The sequence below is a fragment of the Cetorhinus maximus genome, chromosome 8 (genome assembly GCF_964194155.1).
Source record: "Cetorhinus maximus chromosome 8, sCetMax3.hap1.1, whole genome shotgun sequence".
In the NCBI taxonomy this organism is placed as follows: Eukaryota; Metazoa; Chordata; class Chondrichthyes; order Lamniformes; family Cetorhinidae; genus Cetorhinus; species Cetorhinus maximus.
Genome location: NC_135886.1, coordinates 21,615,154 through 21,630,697, shown reverse-complemented (window position 1 = coordinate 21,630,697; position 15,544 = coordinate 21,615,154). Strand labels below are relative to the sequence as shown.

General features: G+C 42.9%; 1 protein-coding gene across 2 annotated transcripts in view; it reads left to right on the top strand.

Annotated features, from left to right (window-relative positions):
• Positions 1-15,544, top strand: part of LOC144683516 (plexin-A2-like) — a 393,900-nt gene that overhangs the window by 270,622 nt on the left and 107,734 nt on the right. For both annotated transcript variants that reach the window (XM_078546585.1, XM_078546586.1), the window contains exons 13-14: positions 6,297-6,448; positions 13,949-14,066. In XM_078546585.1, coding sequence (XP_078402711.1) covers positions 6,297-6,448; positions 13,949-14,066 — 270 coding nt within the window. The remainder of the gene's footprint in view (positions 1-6,296; positions 6,449-13,948; positions 14,067-15,544) is intronic.

Here is a 15,544-nt window from a genome sequence, read left to right as displayed (position 1 = left end):
CAGGAGGGTTCCCGATGTCATCGTGCCACATCGCGAGATTACACTAGGTGGGCACGCGCGAATGTCAGATGCGTGCCCACCATCAATTAAAGGGCCTATTACGGCAATTAAAGAGCCAATCGTCTCCAATTTTGAGAGGCCCAGGCAGCGGGAATTGTATTTTTTCAACTTTCTGGATCTGGTGGGGGGATATAAGGGCCAGAAGGAAAAGAAGGGTGAAGAGGTAGGAGTTTAAAATTGAGTTGTGAGCCTGTGCATGACTGATTAGTGAAGCATCCTGTTCATTGACATTAGTTTAGGAGGCTTAAATTGTTGCAGAGGCTTTTTGCAGACAGACCTCATCATAATTCACGTCAAAATTCTGCCGAGCAGAAGGTTTGCGATAGACGTTGTTTATTCTGCTGGAGGCACTTCCTCAGGTGAGGAGGAGAGGGCAAGAAGGGAGAGGAAGCCAGTTGGCTGCAGACAGCATTATAGGGTCTGCCCTCAAGACCGAGAGCACAACCTGAAGGGGTCAAAGGCCAGCAAGCATTGCAAAGGAAAGGAGGGAAGGAGAAGGCACCAATACCCTGCTGGAAGAGTCTACAAGCTGAGATACAGCTACCTTGACAGGACCGAGGTCCAGTGCCAAAGAAAGCTCGCCTCTCAAGGGAGACAATAACCCCAACATGCGACATGTTAGGACCTGATATAACTTCAACCTGTGCAGGTGGCCACCCAATGCCAGTGGCACTAATGGTCATGGTTGCCCTTAATTTTTATGCCTCGGGTTCATTCCAGGGATCTGTGGGATATCTTTGCAGAGTGTCACAATCCACAGGGTGCAGCTGTTTAAAACTTGTGACAGATGCACTGTTCTGAAGGGTAAACCTTTACACATTACAAGACGGCAAGGACAGCCAGGCAGAGTGATCCAGAGGATTCACAGCTATTGCAGGCTTTCCAAGGATTCAAGGAGCCCTGATTGCACATATCAAGGCACCTGCTGGAGAGCCGGGGGCCTTTGTAAATTGAAAGGGGTTCCACTCTCTGAACGCCCAGCTTGTCAGCGATCACCAACACAAGATTCTACAGGTTTGTGCCAGATATCCTGGGAGCTGCCATGATTCTTATATTTGACGTCTCTCCCAGGTGCCAAGGCTGTTCATATCCCCTGCCCGCTTGGATGGCTGGCTGCTGGGGGACAAAGGATACCCTCTCAAAGGGTGGCTAATGACACCGATCAGGCATTCGAGTATGCCCGTGGAGGAGAGGTACAACTGGAGCCATATCTCCACTAGGGCCATCATTGAGAGGACATTAGACATCCTGAAAATGAGGTTTCAATGTCTGGACCACTCAGAGGAGCTCTGCAGTATCCTCCAGAACGCGTGTCCCTCTTTGTTTGGGTGCTGTGCCCTTCACAATCTGGCTCTCTCAAGGGGAGAGCAGATAGAGGGTGAAGAAAGCTACACGCTTCCAGAGCCGCTGAGGAAGAATCGAGCGCGGACTCTGAGGAAGAACCTGCTCAGTCGCAGGGTCACGAAGGTGATCCAGCAATGAGGCTGTTGCATTGAAGGCTGGCTGCTGACTCTGCTGCCCTGTCAGCCTTGATGACTTGGGTGGATGTCCTCTGGTAGCTGGGGCCTGTATGGCCCCGACTGCGCCAGAGAGTCCAGCGCAATGGCTGGGCACTCTTCAGTCATCGCAGACTCCTCAGCTGCAATGGTCACTGGCAAAGGGGCAGGGGAGCTGCTGCCAGTATCAGGAGCACCCTGAGAGGAGCCCCCAGATGCATGGAGCTGCAGTCATCCGCCAACATGAGGTTTGCCTGAACCTCCCTGCTCACTATAAATGGATGGGCAGCTGGCAGAGTCAGTAGATGCCCCATCCATCTCTCACACTGGCAGTGACCTGCAGGTCTGAACACAACCCAGAACACCCTCATTGTGTTGCTGGAGCTGCCTCTCCATGAGAGTCACCACTCTCTCTATGGAGGATGCTGTGTGTTCAGAGCTGTGGGTCAACGCAGTCCTCATGCTCCGCATAGACTCCCCTGTTACAAAGACAATGGCACATGGATCTTCAGGGATCTCTGCCAGATCTCCACATGCATCCTGCTGGACATCCAGATTTGCTGTCTAATAGATGACTCCAGAGGCTCATCATTTGCCTGGGGCTCCAGCATTGCCCTGGTCTCCAGCAATCCTCTGACTGCCAGAGCCCTGGGGACTCTCTGCCTTCAGCCGCTCCTCAAGTAAGTGTGATGTGCCTTCCCCAGTGTGCTTTACCATCTGCTCCAGAGTGCTCAATCCCACCAAAATGCCTGTATCTGAGGTGATGCAAGGTCCAGAGAGAGGATGTAACACTGCATCTGGCTGGACAGCTTCCTCTGATCTGGAGGATGTTCCATCTGAGGGAAGCCTCCATCAACATTTACAATTCAGAGTACATGCATTCTGTTAGCTCCTGAAATTGGAAATCTGGCCAAACAACGACTTCTGGATGGGCGAACATAAGGAATTATTGGATTTCACCTGTCAGTCTTTCAACCATTGCCCTACAGTTCTCATACCTTCCCCCAATCTCCTCTGTGTCTATGGGACCCTTACCCTCCTGCAAAACGCCTGCCTCACCGTGATCAGTATATCTCCCTCCATGCTCACACGCCAACTCCAGAATCTGCCCGAGTTAGCACTGTCAGGTTCGGTACTTCTCCACCAGATCGTCTTCGCTCCTGGGCATTGTGACTCCTCTCCTCCTGTAAAGGCAATAGTGCTTTCAAGAGTTCCCCCTCTGTAAATGCAAACATTCCATCCTTCTCCCCAATATTGCTGATTTTAGGTGCCCAGCACATTGCGGGACTTCCCCCTGCCATATACGCCTGCCATCCTGTCTAGTCCTATGCAGTCTTTAAGGGTACAGGGAGATGTGCCAACTTAAGCTCTTGGCTTGACATCTGAGAGCTCCAGCAAGTACAAGCCCACACACATATACATTAATTCAAGGTTACTTGGGGGCCTTAATACTCACCTTGGCAGAGCGAGGGAGGTCATTGACCCTCTTCAGACACTGCATCCGGGCCCTTTGTGTGACCCCCTGCCTGCTGGCTACAGATGCCAACTCTGACCAATCCTTTTTTGTTAAGAGTGGAGGCCTCCTCTTGCTGCCTCGTGGCGACGATATTTCCCATGATGACTGACCGCATTCATCAGAACCCGCAGGCAGCCATCAGAGAAGTGGGGTCCGTTTGGCTTCAGCCATTTCCACTCTGCTTGCCATGGCTTCCAGCTTGGGAAAACATTGCCCTGTTCCGGGCATGCTTTCCTCCTCACTTTCTGACTTCAGTTTTCAATGTCACTTTTTTAAGTTGCCAAAAATCCTCTCTCCCACAGTCCTTTGCACGGATGCAAGCCTTCAAGCAGCTGCTTTAAAACTCCCACCACCCGGCAGCGCTGGGCCTCAGTGCGAGTTTCATGCTGGCCAGCTGTTAATTGGCCAGCCGCTGCACGATTGCTCCGGTGGCAACTATGGGCGGGAGTGAATTTCACATCTGCCCTGGTCAGATCGATGGCGCTCGCCCGACAAGCTGAAAATTCAGGCCATGGAGTTGTTTTCTGACAGCCCATGGATTTGGAAGAGACTGAAAAGAAACGGCTTACTAGAAATTATTACAATTCAAGATTCAAGGAGAAGTCGGGCATGATCCTAATTAAAAAAAAGAACTTGAGTAAATTTCAATGCCTTACTTACCAACGAAATCACCTCCCCAGTGTTGTGACCCATGGACTGCTGAGTTCTTGTGAATTCCAGCATGTAGCAGTGCACTGGGAAAGTGCCATTTGTCCCATTCCCCAGAGCGTGTTTTCACACATTTCGGTATTTTCTAATCCCAGATCTTTTGGCCTTTCTTCTTTTCAGTGCACCGTTAAATATGCGGTTCTATTTTCAAGGCACTGGCTGATTTTGCTGAGGACAGCTTTACCAATAAAAGGATCCATCTAATTTTTGAAAATTTGAAGCACGTTAGTAAGAAATCAGATCATGTACCTCTAATCAGATGGTAACGCAGAATTTTGATACTAGACAATTCTGAACAATGTACCTGGAAGAATAATAAGTCAAAAATGCACAATTCACAAAGTTAAGGTTGCAATGTATTATAACTGCTGAAATTAAGTCTAGTTAAATGCAGAAAAAATAATACAAAAATAATAAAGAACTATCCAAAGGAGGCAACTCTTAAAGCAAATATAGTTTGACAGATAAAATTCGCATGCATTGAAATTGCACTGTGCAAAATTTTGAAAGTTCTGTTACTTTGATGAAAGGTTAGCTCATATTTAGCTCAACATTCAGGCTTTGGCTGATGTGTGGCAAGTTACATTTGTGCCACACAAGTATCAGGCAATGACTATCTCCAACAAGAGTGAACTTAATAATTTCCCCTTGACATTTAATGGCATTACCATCACTGAACCCCTGGTATCAACATCCTGGGGGTTACTATTGACTAGAAACTGAACTGGACTAGCCATATAAATACTGTGGCTGCAAGAGCAGGTCAGAGGCTGGGAATTCTGTGGAGAGTAACTCGCCTCCTGATTCCCCAAAACCTGTCCACCATCTACAAGGCACAAGTCAGGAGTATGATGGAATGCTCTCCACTTGCTTGGATGAGTGCAGCTCCAACAACACTCAAGATGCTTGACACCATCCAAGCCAAAGCAGCCCACTTGATTGGCGCCCCATGCACCACCTTAAATGTTCACTCCCTCCACCACCGACTCACAGTGGCAGCAGTGTGTACCATTTACAAGATGCACTGCAGTAACTCACCAAAGCTCCTTTGACAGCACCTTCCAAATCCCTGACCTCTGCCACCCAGAAGGACAAGGGCAGCAGATGCGTGGGACCACCACCACCTGCAAATGCCCCCCCAAGCCACTCACCATCCTGACTTGGAAATATATTACCGTCCTTCACTGGGTCAAAATCCTGAAATTCCCTTCGCAACAGCACTATGGTTGTGCCTGCGCCACATGGACTGCAGCGGTTCAAGAAGGCAGCTCACCACCACCTTCTCACGGGCAATCAGGAACGGGCAACAAATGTTGGCTTAGCCAGCCACACCCACATCCTATGAAAGAGTCAAAAAACTCGATTCCTACAAGAATGGCAGACAAATATGCTAACATGAATATTGCACCATGCAATTTTACTTGAAGCCTGTGTTTTTAGTCATTCACTGAATTTGGATGGTGCCGGCAAGAATACTTCTGCACTCTCTAGGCTGAGCATTGAACTGCCAAAATGCACTGGTGATGGAGGGGGAGAATATTGAGTCCAGTGGCTTGGACACTTATCAAGCAAACTGCTCTGTATGACGTGGCTGTTCTTTGGGTAAACGAGATTTTGTAATTTTCAATAGAAATTTACCATCCGAGCTTTCTCTTTTACCAACCAGCAATGCACAGGGATAGTTTGCAACAGGAAGTTTCTGTTCCCTCCATGTGCTTGTAGTCAAAATATTTCTTGTGTACAATTAGTGTTGAATAAAACAAGTCAAGATGACCACTGGGTTGTCTCTAAACAAATTTAGCAAACTGGGTGGCCCGTACAATTTGAGGCAAACAAATGCATTCCCATTTTGAAAACTTTTTCAGCTCTCCCACAAACTTAATTAAACTTATATAACTCTCTATTACCTGTGTCCCTTATTCATAATGCTTAATGACACCATCTGAATAAACGGAGGTTTCTATTAAAAAGCTGCTTTTGTTTTGATATTGGAAGAAAGCTTGTTTCCTAACCCCCTCACCACCTTCCCCACAACAAAAGCATTTGTTTTTTTTAGCTTTCCAATTACTGAAATGCTCTATGTAATCCTGAGGACTAACTGTCAGCATTTTTAATTCACTGATCCCTGGTATCTCTGTTGTAATTTTGTACGCGCGTGTGTTATTGTTGCTTGGCAACTGTTAGTTCTACAATGCGGATAAGCGGAATGCTGGCTTTGCAGCAAATTAAAGCACAATAGGTTATCTACGCGCTATTTATCACAGCACTGTCAGGACTGTTTGATTCTTCAGTAAAGCTTTCCAATAAAACTAGTCTGTAAGTGCACCCTCAGCAAATACCTGTAGGCATTTTTTCTTCCCATTGCATTTCTGTGTGCTTATCTTAGTATCTCTTTTTTAAATTACATTGAACACGAACACATCAGGCATCCTGTTCAAATGCTTTTAAGATGTTGACAGAATGAATAAATAACAGTTGTATTGATTACTCTGAATTTATTTATTTGCCTTTTTCAGGTAACTCCAGTGTCTGGTCCACAGGAAGGGGGGACACGGGTAACCATTCATGGAGTCAACCTGGGCCTGGATTTCCTGGACATTGCTAACAGTGTACGTGTGGCAGGAGTGCAATGTATCCCAATATTAGATGGGTATATAATCGCTGAACAGTAAGTTCAATCTACAATTTGGAAATTAACTAGTTTCACAAGCTTTCTTCCCTACTGATTTGACTTTTTTAAGTGTCATAATCTTCCCAGGTTCATTAACCAGTGGAAAAACAAAAAATACCTAGAAAAAACTCAGCAGGTCTGACAGCATCTGAGGAGAGGAACACATTTAACGTTTCGAGTCCATATGACTCTTCGACACAACTAAGGGAAAAAAAAAAAAATTTTTTTTTTCCTTCGTTCTGCTGAAGTGATACGGACTCGAAACGTTAACTGTGTTCCTCTCCGCAGATGCTGTCAGACCTGCTGAGTTTTTCCAGGTATTTTTGTTTTTGTTTTGGATTTCCAGCATCCGCAGTTTTTTGCTTTTAACGTTAACCAGTAGTCCAGCCTGGCAGCTTTTTCTGTTAACCTTTAGAGGAATTTACAAGGCAGACTCCAACACCAAAGTTGAAGTTTTATCCTTGTTATCTGCCAGCACATAAGATTACATAATTTTAAATACTTGCACTTTAAGTGATTGATAACAATTCACAAATAGCAGCCTACACATTGTTATTATTGCAGTCAACTCGCATGTTCCTGTGGACGTTTTCGAATGTTATAGCACTTGAAATTGTCACTAGAAAACAACTGGGTCCAGCACAACATGGACTTCAGTACTGAATTGAGTATGGACTGAAATTTGTTTAACTGTCTTAATAGCCACTCCTGTTATAGTTATTTTTAATTTCACCTAGTGTTCACGCAGACACAAGAGCTTCAGCTGTCACTGGGCCACAAGCAAGGGTGGTGTCTCTACTTTGTACAGTAAAGTAGGTTTTCATCTGGACAGTAGTCCAGTAGAGTGAGTCACCCATCCTTTATAGAAGCCACCCAATTTTTATTCCATAAGAAATAATGGACCAGATAACTGCCCAGATGATGAGGATGAAAGTCTCCACCAGCGTGCCTATAGTTGATTCTGAGCCTATCAGAAGACATTTAGAACTTTCTGATTTCCCCCTATGATGAGCAGCTTTGAAATTGGGACCGTGCATTCTTATTGACAATTGTCATTAGCCCCGGGGAATAGTGGGTCTGTGCCTGTAGATTTCTGGAATTTGATTTAGTGGTACGTTTAAATTTCTTCTCCAATTCTATGAGCCACTGCTGCGACGCCTCAGGCTTCGCAGCAGCATGACTGAACTTGCTCACATCAAATCAATGGCATTGTACAGTGCAGTAAATATGTCTCCAACCACATGTGAGATTTTAAATCAAGCACAGAAATAAGGTTCTTACAGGTCAAAGGCTATCATTGTCTGTGTTTTTTTTTTTGCATATCTATTCTCTAATGTTCAGGTTTAGAGAAACACTGCTCTACAATATTTTTTACTGTATACCTCAACAAAGATTCAGCATTTCACCTTATTTCTAATTTCTCATTATCCCCATCAGCAATTATTGTGCATCTAAACGGCAATGCAACAACTTGCATTATATGGTGTCGTTAACAAATGAAACATCACAAAGTGATTCACAGGAGTATTACTAAAAAATATTCACACCAAGCCGCATAGAATCATAGAATGGTTACAGCACAGAAGGAGGCCATTCAGCCCATCATGCCTATGCTCTCTACAGGAACAACTCACCTAGAGCCACTTCCCTGCCTTTTCTGTGTAGCCCTGCAGTTTTTTTTCTTTTCAGATAATTATCTAATTCCCTATTGAGAGCCACATTTAAATCTGTGTCCTGCACACACTCAGTGCATTTCAGATCCTGACCACTCACTACATCAAAAGATTCTTCAACTTTCCACCAGTAGGAACAGTTTGTCTCTGCCTATTCTGTCCAGATCCTTCTTCGTTTTGAACACTTCTAACAAACCACCTCCTCCATGAGAACAGCCCCAGCTGTTCTAATCTATCTATGTAACTCACCTCTTGAAACATTCTCATAAATCTTTTCTGCACCCACTCTAAAGCCTTCACTCCCTTCCTAAAGTGTGGTTTCCAGAATTAGACACAACACTCCGAACCGGTGTTTTATGAAGGTTTGTCATGACTTCCTTGCTTTTATATTCTATTATCTATATTTATAAAGCCCAGGATCCCCTATACCTTAACGATTATGACATTTAACAAAAAATGTTCTGATCCTATCGTTTTATCATTCTTGCATTTTTCCCATCCTGATCTCTCACTGTGTCTTTTGACTCGATCTATGAGCAGCCAGGGTCTGCAATAATGCTCTGGCTTCAGAATTCAGTAACTCATAACTCATATTAAAATCAAACCCAGATCTGTGCACTAGTTGAGAAGCTATTATGTCATTTGGGTAAGATCAGGGCATGTTGGTTCATGCCAGAATTTTCCATAACTATTCTAAACTGGAAAATGAACACACCTGCTGTGAATTTAAGAAAAAGGAAACAAGTGAAAAATATTTTACTGATTTTTGATCTTTCAGCATGATTAAATTGACATTGTGTGAGGCTCAGTGTTTTTCTGATTATGTTCCTGGACATTACAAAAGAAGAGAATGCATTATAAAGCTCTGTTATGTTAGAATTACAATCAGTTCAAACCCATTGGCGCTGGTATGAAGGATAAGCAGAAAGGTATAATGTTTTACTTCAAAACATATAAATCTGCCAGGTATTACTTTTATCTGACTCTATCAGGAATTAATTAAATAGAATATTGATTCTACCAGTTAATGTGTAATATTTCATGTGCTTTATCAATAGTATTCTAATAATGAGCAAAACTGAACCGTTGTAATGCTATGTTAATGTTTGGCAACAATTACAATGTAACTCTAAAGCTTTTAAACCCAACACTTCAAAAAAAAATTGATATAATGTGCCTGGAACACAGAACAGTGATCTTAATACCACTGGTAATGTTGAAACCAGCTAAGGAATTCCTCATTGTTGGAACATTTAATGGGATTATTTGTCACTGGCGTAATTCAGAAAATTGTGTTGTTTTAATTTAATTTATGAATCCAGTCTTGGAATCACGTCAGTATTTATATAAAACCTGCTCAAGGAAGGTTGTGATTGATTGAAATCATCCATTGGTTGGATTATACAAACCAAGAAGGACCCAAGATCATCCTTCATGAGTGATCTAGTTTCAGCCAGTGCAACAACAGAAATGTCACGATTGTAGACAAGGACAAGATTGGGTTTGGCCTTGACCAAATATATTAATGGCACCCAATAACTATACTGACTAAAGACCATCTAACTAATCTACCACTGTCTGTGAAACTGTAATCCACTAGAAATCAAAGTACTTGGAAGTGGAGACAATTTTCAATTTAAAAAAAAAAATGTTTTGAATCTTGCCTGACACTGGTGCCCTGGCTTTCCCCTTTGGACCGTTATACTTTCCTGGTGATTAGGATAGCACAGATGTAAGAGATTAACTTGTAGAGAGGGTGAAACAGATATGTCATTTTGCACTCCATTCTCTTGTCCAGTTACAGCGAATTCTCTCTGGCTTTGGACTGTCAACCATGTAGATATTAATAAACTATCTTACAGACACTAAAGTGTGCCAAAAATCAAAAATTTCACGGTTAAAATAAATCAAGCTTTGTAAGAGTTAACTCCCTCATAAAAAAATAATTTCTATATGAGGAAAGTGATTTATTTAGACTTCATGTTTAGACTAGTTTCCTGCTGTGAATATGTCCTTTGGGAGCTGAAATGAATCTCAATAAATTTTAACCAAATGAACATTTGTATTCATGAAAACCAGTGATTAACGCTTTGAATTCTGAGATAAGATTTCAAAATCAATATAAACATTATAGCCTTGAAATTACTGTTGTCAGACAAACATTTAAAAGTAATGTGTGATATTCCCCTGCTCATTATTTTAACCTGCAGGTTAAATTAAATCCTTTGTTAAATTAATGGACAAAAGATTGTACATATATGTTAAGCATTTTTCTGTATAATTTCTAGCTTTATAATTAATTTTTCAATTAATTCCAGGATTATTGGCGATGATTTGAACTCTGTGTTATGTTGGTGATATGGGAATTGTAGTGTTTAGAAACAGGTTTATGATTTTGTTGAACAGTGCACACAAAAAATCTTTTTACAGTCTTAAATTCAATGTTGTGTCTACCTGTGTTTATTCAGAATCTGTTCTTAGAAACACCTTAATTAAGAAGTATATGTCAATTAAAGTAATAGCATCAATAGATTCACTCTCTGTACATTTTATCAAGATTTTCTCCCAATATTTCATGTGCTGAAGTAAATTATCCTCTAAGATTTATGAATCCATTGTTCAAAATTAAAGCTGTCACAGAGCAGCCAGACTGAACACTCAATTGGTGCATTTACACATTGACCTTTAGAAGTGTGCTGGCCCTTGGCCAGACCTTTGTCTGAAGCATTCAAGCTGTGTAATAAATGAAATGAACCATATTGGTCTGCCAACACTTGGTGCAATATATACAGCCTGATACCTCCTGAAGAAATTCTACTGGATAAATAAAATAAATGTAACATTTGCTGTGACTAATGTATGCTTACCATTAGTTCTACTGCTATTTTAAGTAACACAGTAATTTTGTGATGGACAAGCAGAACCACAGCTGAAGACAAACTGTCCAGGTTCGGCAACATAGCAATACCTGAAGAGAAGGCTTCATTTAGTAGTGTCTGTTTCATCCATCTGTCCAGCAGCTGCCTGTCCATGGATAATGCTGTTATCCTTCACAGTGTCACCATCTCCGTTGTTAACTGATTCATAGCGTGACGTGCTTGAAGGGGTGGTTGGTGGGGGGAACTAATTGGAGGCCTTCCTGACACCTATCCGTTCCCCTGACATCTCTGAAATTATACATGGGTGGGAGGGGTGGGGGAGCAGGAGAGGCGTTGAGCACCCTGCCCACCTTCAGCCTTATGAGGCCCTTAAGTAGCCAATTAATGGCCACTTAAGAGCCTCATCTCCCACTGCCAAATGAACTTACAGCTGCTGGAGGGAGGCTCATGCCATGCAGGAAGTCCAGCAGCATTAGCTGCACAGGCTGGTGTTAGGGAAAGTGGGGAAACCTCCTTTAGGGGCCCCTGAACCCATCATTGGTAGTTGTTCTCCTCCAGGTAATCCCCTACCCCACCCTCTCCCCCTGCCATTTTACTCTCTGCCCCTAGCCTATTGAACCCGTCCCCCTCACACCCCTCGCCAGGACTCTTGACCCCGGGCTTATCTGGACTTTTCGGTGTGGTTGAACTGCCTGTAGTACCAGCCGTGGCCACCACTTCTGGCTGTGCTGCTGGGACTGCAGGGCTGCCGGCCATCCAATTGGTTGGCAGCTCTGAAAGGCTGGACCCCTTCCTGAGAAAGGAGTGGAGGCGTCGCCTTATAAACAATTAACAGCGCTCCCAGCATTACATTACTGCGGGGCAGGCATTGGGATTGTGGGTGGGTTTCCCCCCACCAGTGAGGGGGCTGGGTGGGGTGCACTGAGTAGGCACCGCAGCACCTTGTGAAATCCAGCCCATAGAGTCATTACAGCACAACACGACATGAGGTCATTCGGTCCATCAAGTCCATGCAAACATTTAATGTGTTGGCTTCAAACATAACATTAGCAAAGCATAGAACAGGCAAGAAATGCCAGAAAGGGAACATTGATTTAGGGGGATGTATGAACTGTTAAATTATACCAATAATGGTATGTTTCAGAATTGGGCCTGAAGTAAAACCAGGGTTTGTGAACATCTAGGGGGGAAATTTTGGAATATTTGTTCAGATACTAGAAGCAAGGATATCACCACAGAGTCCTAAACCCAACATTGGCTTGTGAATGGCTGGAAAATCTATCCCAATATCTGTAGCACAAAAGTAAAATATTGCAGATGCTGGAAATCTGAAATAAAAATAGAAAATGCTGGAAACACTCAGCAGGCCGGATGGCATCTGCGGAAAGAGAAATAGAGTTAATGGGCAGAATTTTACGGCCCTGTCACGGTGGGGGCAGGGTGGGGGTCATAAAACACAGCAAGCCATTCAAAAGTCCACTGACTTCAGCAGGGCCGTAAAATCCTGCCGGACGTTTTAGGTGGGCGACCTTTCATCAGAACTGATCCTGACTCTGATTCAAGTTCTGATGAAGGGTCACAGCCCTGAAACATTAACGCTGTTTCTCTCTCCACAGGTGCTGACAGGCCTGCTGAGTATGTCCATATCTTTGAAACTTTCTAATCATCAACGTTTTTGTGCAGATGGCCTGAAAGGTCATCTTACCTACGCAAGGAGAGGGATCATTAATGTGCCTATTTAGTTTTCCCAAAAGAAAGGACCCCCTGTCCCAACAACTTGCAGTTTTATCGATTTTACTTATAATAGATTTAAACTTTGAGAAATATCAAATGGGATGTTGCTAAAGGACTGCTTTCTGTTTTTAAGATTAATTTTGTACTAGTGTAAGCAGAGTGCTTGCTCGGAGAGATTAAAACCCTCTTCGTTTTTCAAAGATTGGCTTTGTAATGGATGGGGCAGTGGGGGTGGTGGGGGTTGCTATCTGGTTTTGCTGCTTGGTAGTAGCAGGAATGGCACAAATGGCTCATGCAAAGCCACACCAACGGTTCTTCATTTCCATGTTAATGAGGTGCCTGCTTACGGCAATTTCCAATTCAGTGCATCACCCCTGAAAAGAGTTTTGTAGGATTTTACAAGGAAGGTGCAATGTTGTAGTGACAATAAAACATCATTGCTAAAATTGATTCATGCAAATATTATGTCATTCATCAGCATCTAGTTCTTCCGTAAAGTGAGAAAATTAAGAACTGTCTGTACATCATTAATTCTACTTCATTAACTTAAAAACTCAATTGGATTTTTGACAAATTGTGTGCTATTAAAGCATATTATTCTTTCCTTTGTATTACACTTTGCCTATGGTTCAATACTAAGCCTTCTGGAAGTACTGTGCTACCTTAAAACAGGCAGTAGCATTTTCATGAAAATTGTCTTAGAATCATACTGAGTTTTTTAAAAATTCTGTGTACAGTGAAATGTGTGGTTTGCTCTCATAAATTGCTTTTAGAGTGGTTTGTTAAAGAGATGGGATTGTCTTTTACTGTTCAGTTTGCACGCCTAGTCTGCCATTACTTTGTGTTGTGTGCAATGATGGAATATTACAAAATGAGAGACAAAGTGATGGTTAATTGTAATAAATTGCTTTGTACCATACTGCCTTTCTTCCGGAGTTAATCTTAGTGTTATATTTTCATGTTTTCTTTTTACTCCGCATAATTGAAATTCGCCATGTGCTACTTGCTGTAGGGGACAATTTGTTAGTTGTGCAGGAGTGTGACAGCAGCTTAATCTGTCCCGCTCTCTGCCAAGGAACATTCATTTATTTCAGTGGAAAATGTCAGCGTAAAATTAGAAAGCAGCCATTTAACGGCAGATGCGCGTATAAGTGCTGGAAGGTGACATATGTTCTAATTCTGTGTTCTTACTTTCATGCTTTCTTTGGCAGAATTGTGTGTGAAATGGGGGAAGCGAGGCCCCACAAAGAATCTGGTCCCGTGCAGCTCTGCGTTGGGGAGTGTAAGCCTGAATTTATGACAGAGTCGTCACAGCAGTATACCTTTGTGGTGAGTTAATCTGAGAATGAGTGGCTCAGTGACCAGCTGAGAAATGTCATTCTTCCACAAAGCCCATCCCAGGGCAGAAATGGAGAAATTAAGTTTCGTCGATTTTGTACAATCTACTGTATTTTAGAATTTACTTCCATTTTATAATCACCTAATACGCACTTCCTGATTTATCTCGTTTATTTCCCTTTATAGACTAGCTTTAATCCTTTACCAAGGTTTCTTGGATGTCTGTTACCTTTCCATTTCAGTTACTCTGCTCCCATTGTCACGGTCAACTCTAAAGTACTGACAAAGAGAGACGATTACACCTTTGCTTGATGTTCCTGACTGGCATCAGCATTTGATATACTCAAAATGTTTTTAATTTCTGACTTTACAGAATATGCAAGACACTATCATTTAATTGTAGCACTCCTGTGTCCTAACCTGACTGTCAGTGAACATTGTACTTTTTGCAGTTATTTTTGTGAAAAGTGGGGGGGAGTAATGAAACTTTATTTTCCTACTTGCGTTCGCCGTTCATAAGCAGGATTTTTTTCAAGTCCAAAATTATAATATGTTTATGATTTGCCGTTTAATTTTGCTTTGTTCCTACTTTTCTGCTTTTATAGATTTTATGTTTCTCTAGGGTGATCAGATTTTCAAAAGTCAAAAGCGGGCACATTGAAAAGCCATGGCAGGCGAGGCCCTGTGATGATTGACATATTAGGTGACCAATGGTAGGCGTGCAGGGGAGGGGCAGTTGTAGAAGGTCATGTGATGCCATCTCCTGAAATATGTCCAGCCAGAGCTGGCAACCCTGTTCTGTAGATTGTTTAAAAGTCGTCATCAGCACCAAAAAGGTAGTGACAACCCACTTGCGACATCAAGCGGGCGGTGGGGAGGGGAATACAGGCCAGCTGCGTGCAATGAGATGCGAGTCTAAAAAGAAGGACGAAATTTTGCACAGATTTTCTCCCCCCCCCCCCCCCCCCCCCCCGCCCCGGCCCAATTTACATTTGACAAAAAGAGAAAAGGACATCGGAACGATTTTTAGGAAATTGCCTGGACACCGGGACATTTAATGAAAAACCAGAACTGTCTCGGCAAAACCGGGATGTCTGGTCACCCTACGTTTCTTTTTCCCACTCTGTCTTTACTGTTGTTGCCTCTGTCTTCTGTATTTCTGTGGTATGCTCCCCCCTGTTTGGCTCTGTGTGCCAGTATCTCTGCCTATCTGTGTGTCAATCCGTGTCTCTGTTATTTGTCCACATTGTTCTTCTGCTGTTTCTTTACACTCCATTCACTTCCCTTCGCTAATTACTTACTTTTCTTTGCCTCATGTTCCCCCACCACCCCAACTCCAAGTAAAGTCAACCCACAGCTCATTACAATGACTCCAAAGATTCTCTGAGCATCTTGAAATTGTCAGTTGCCATGAACACGTGAGAATTTTGTAGATCAAGTGAGTTGGGAATGTTTTGCCCAAATAAAAC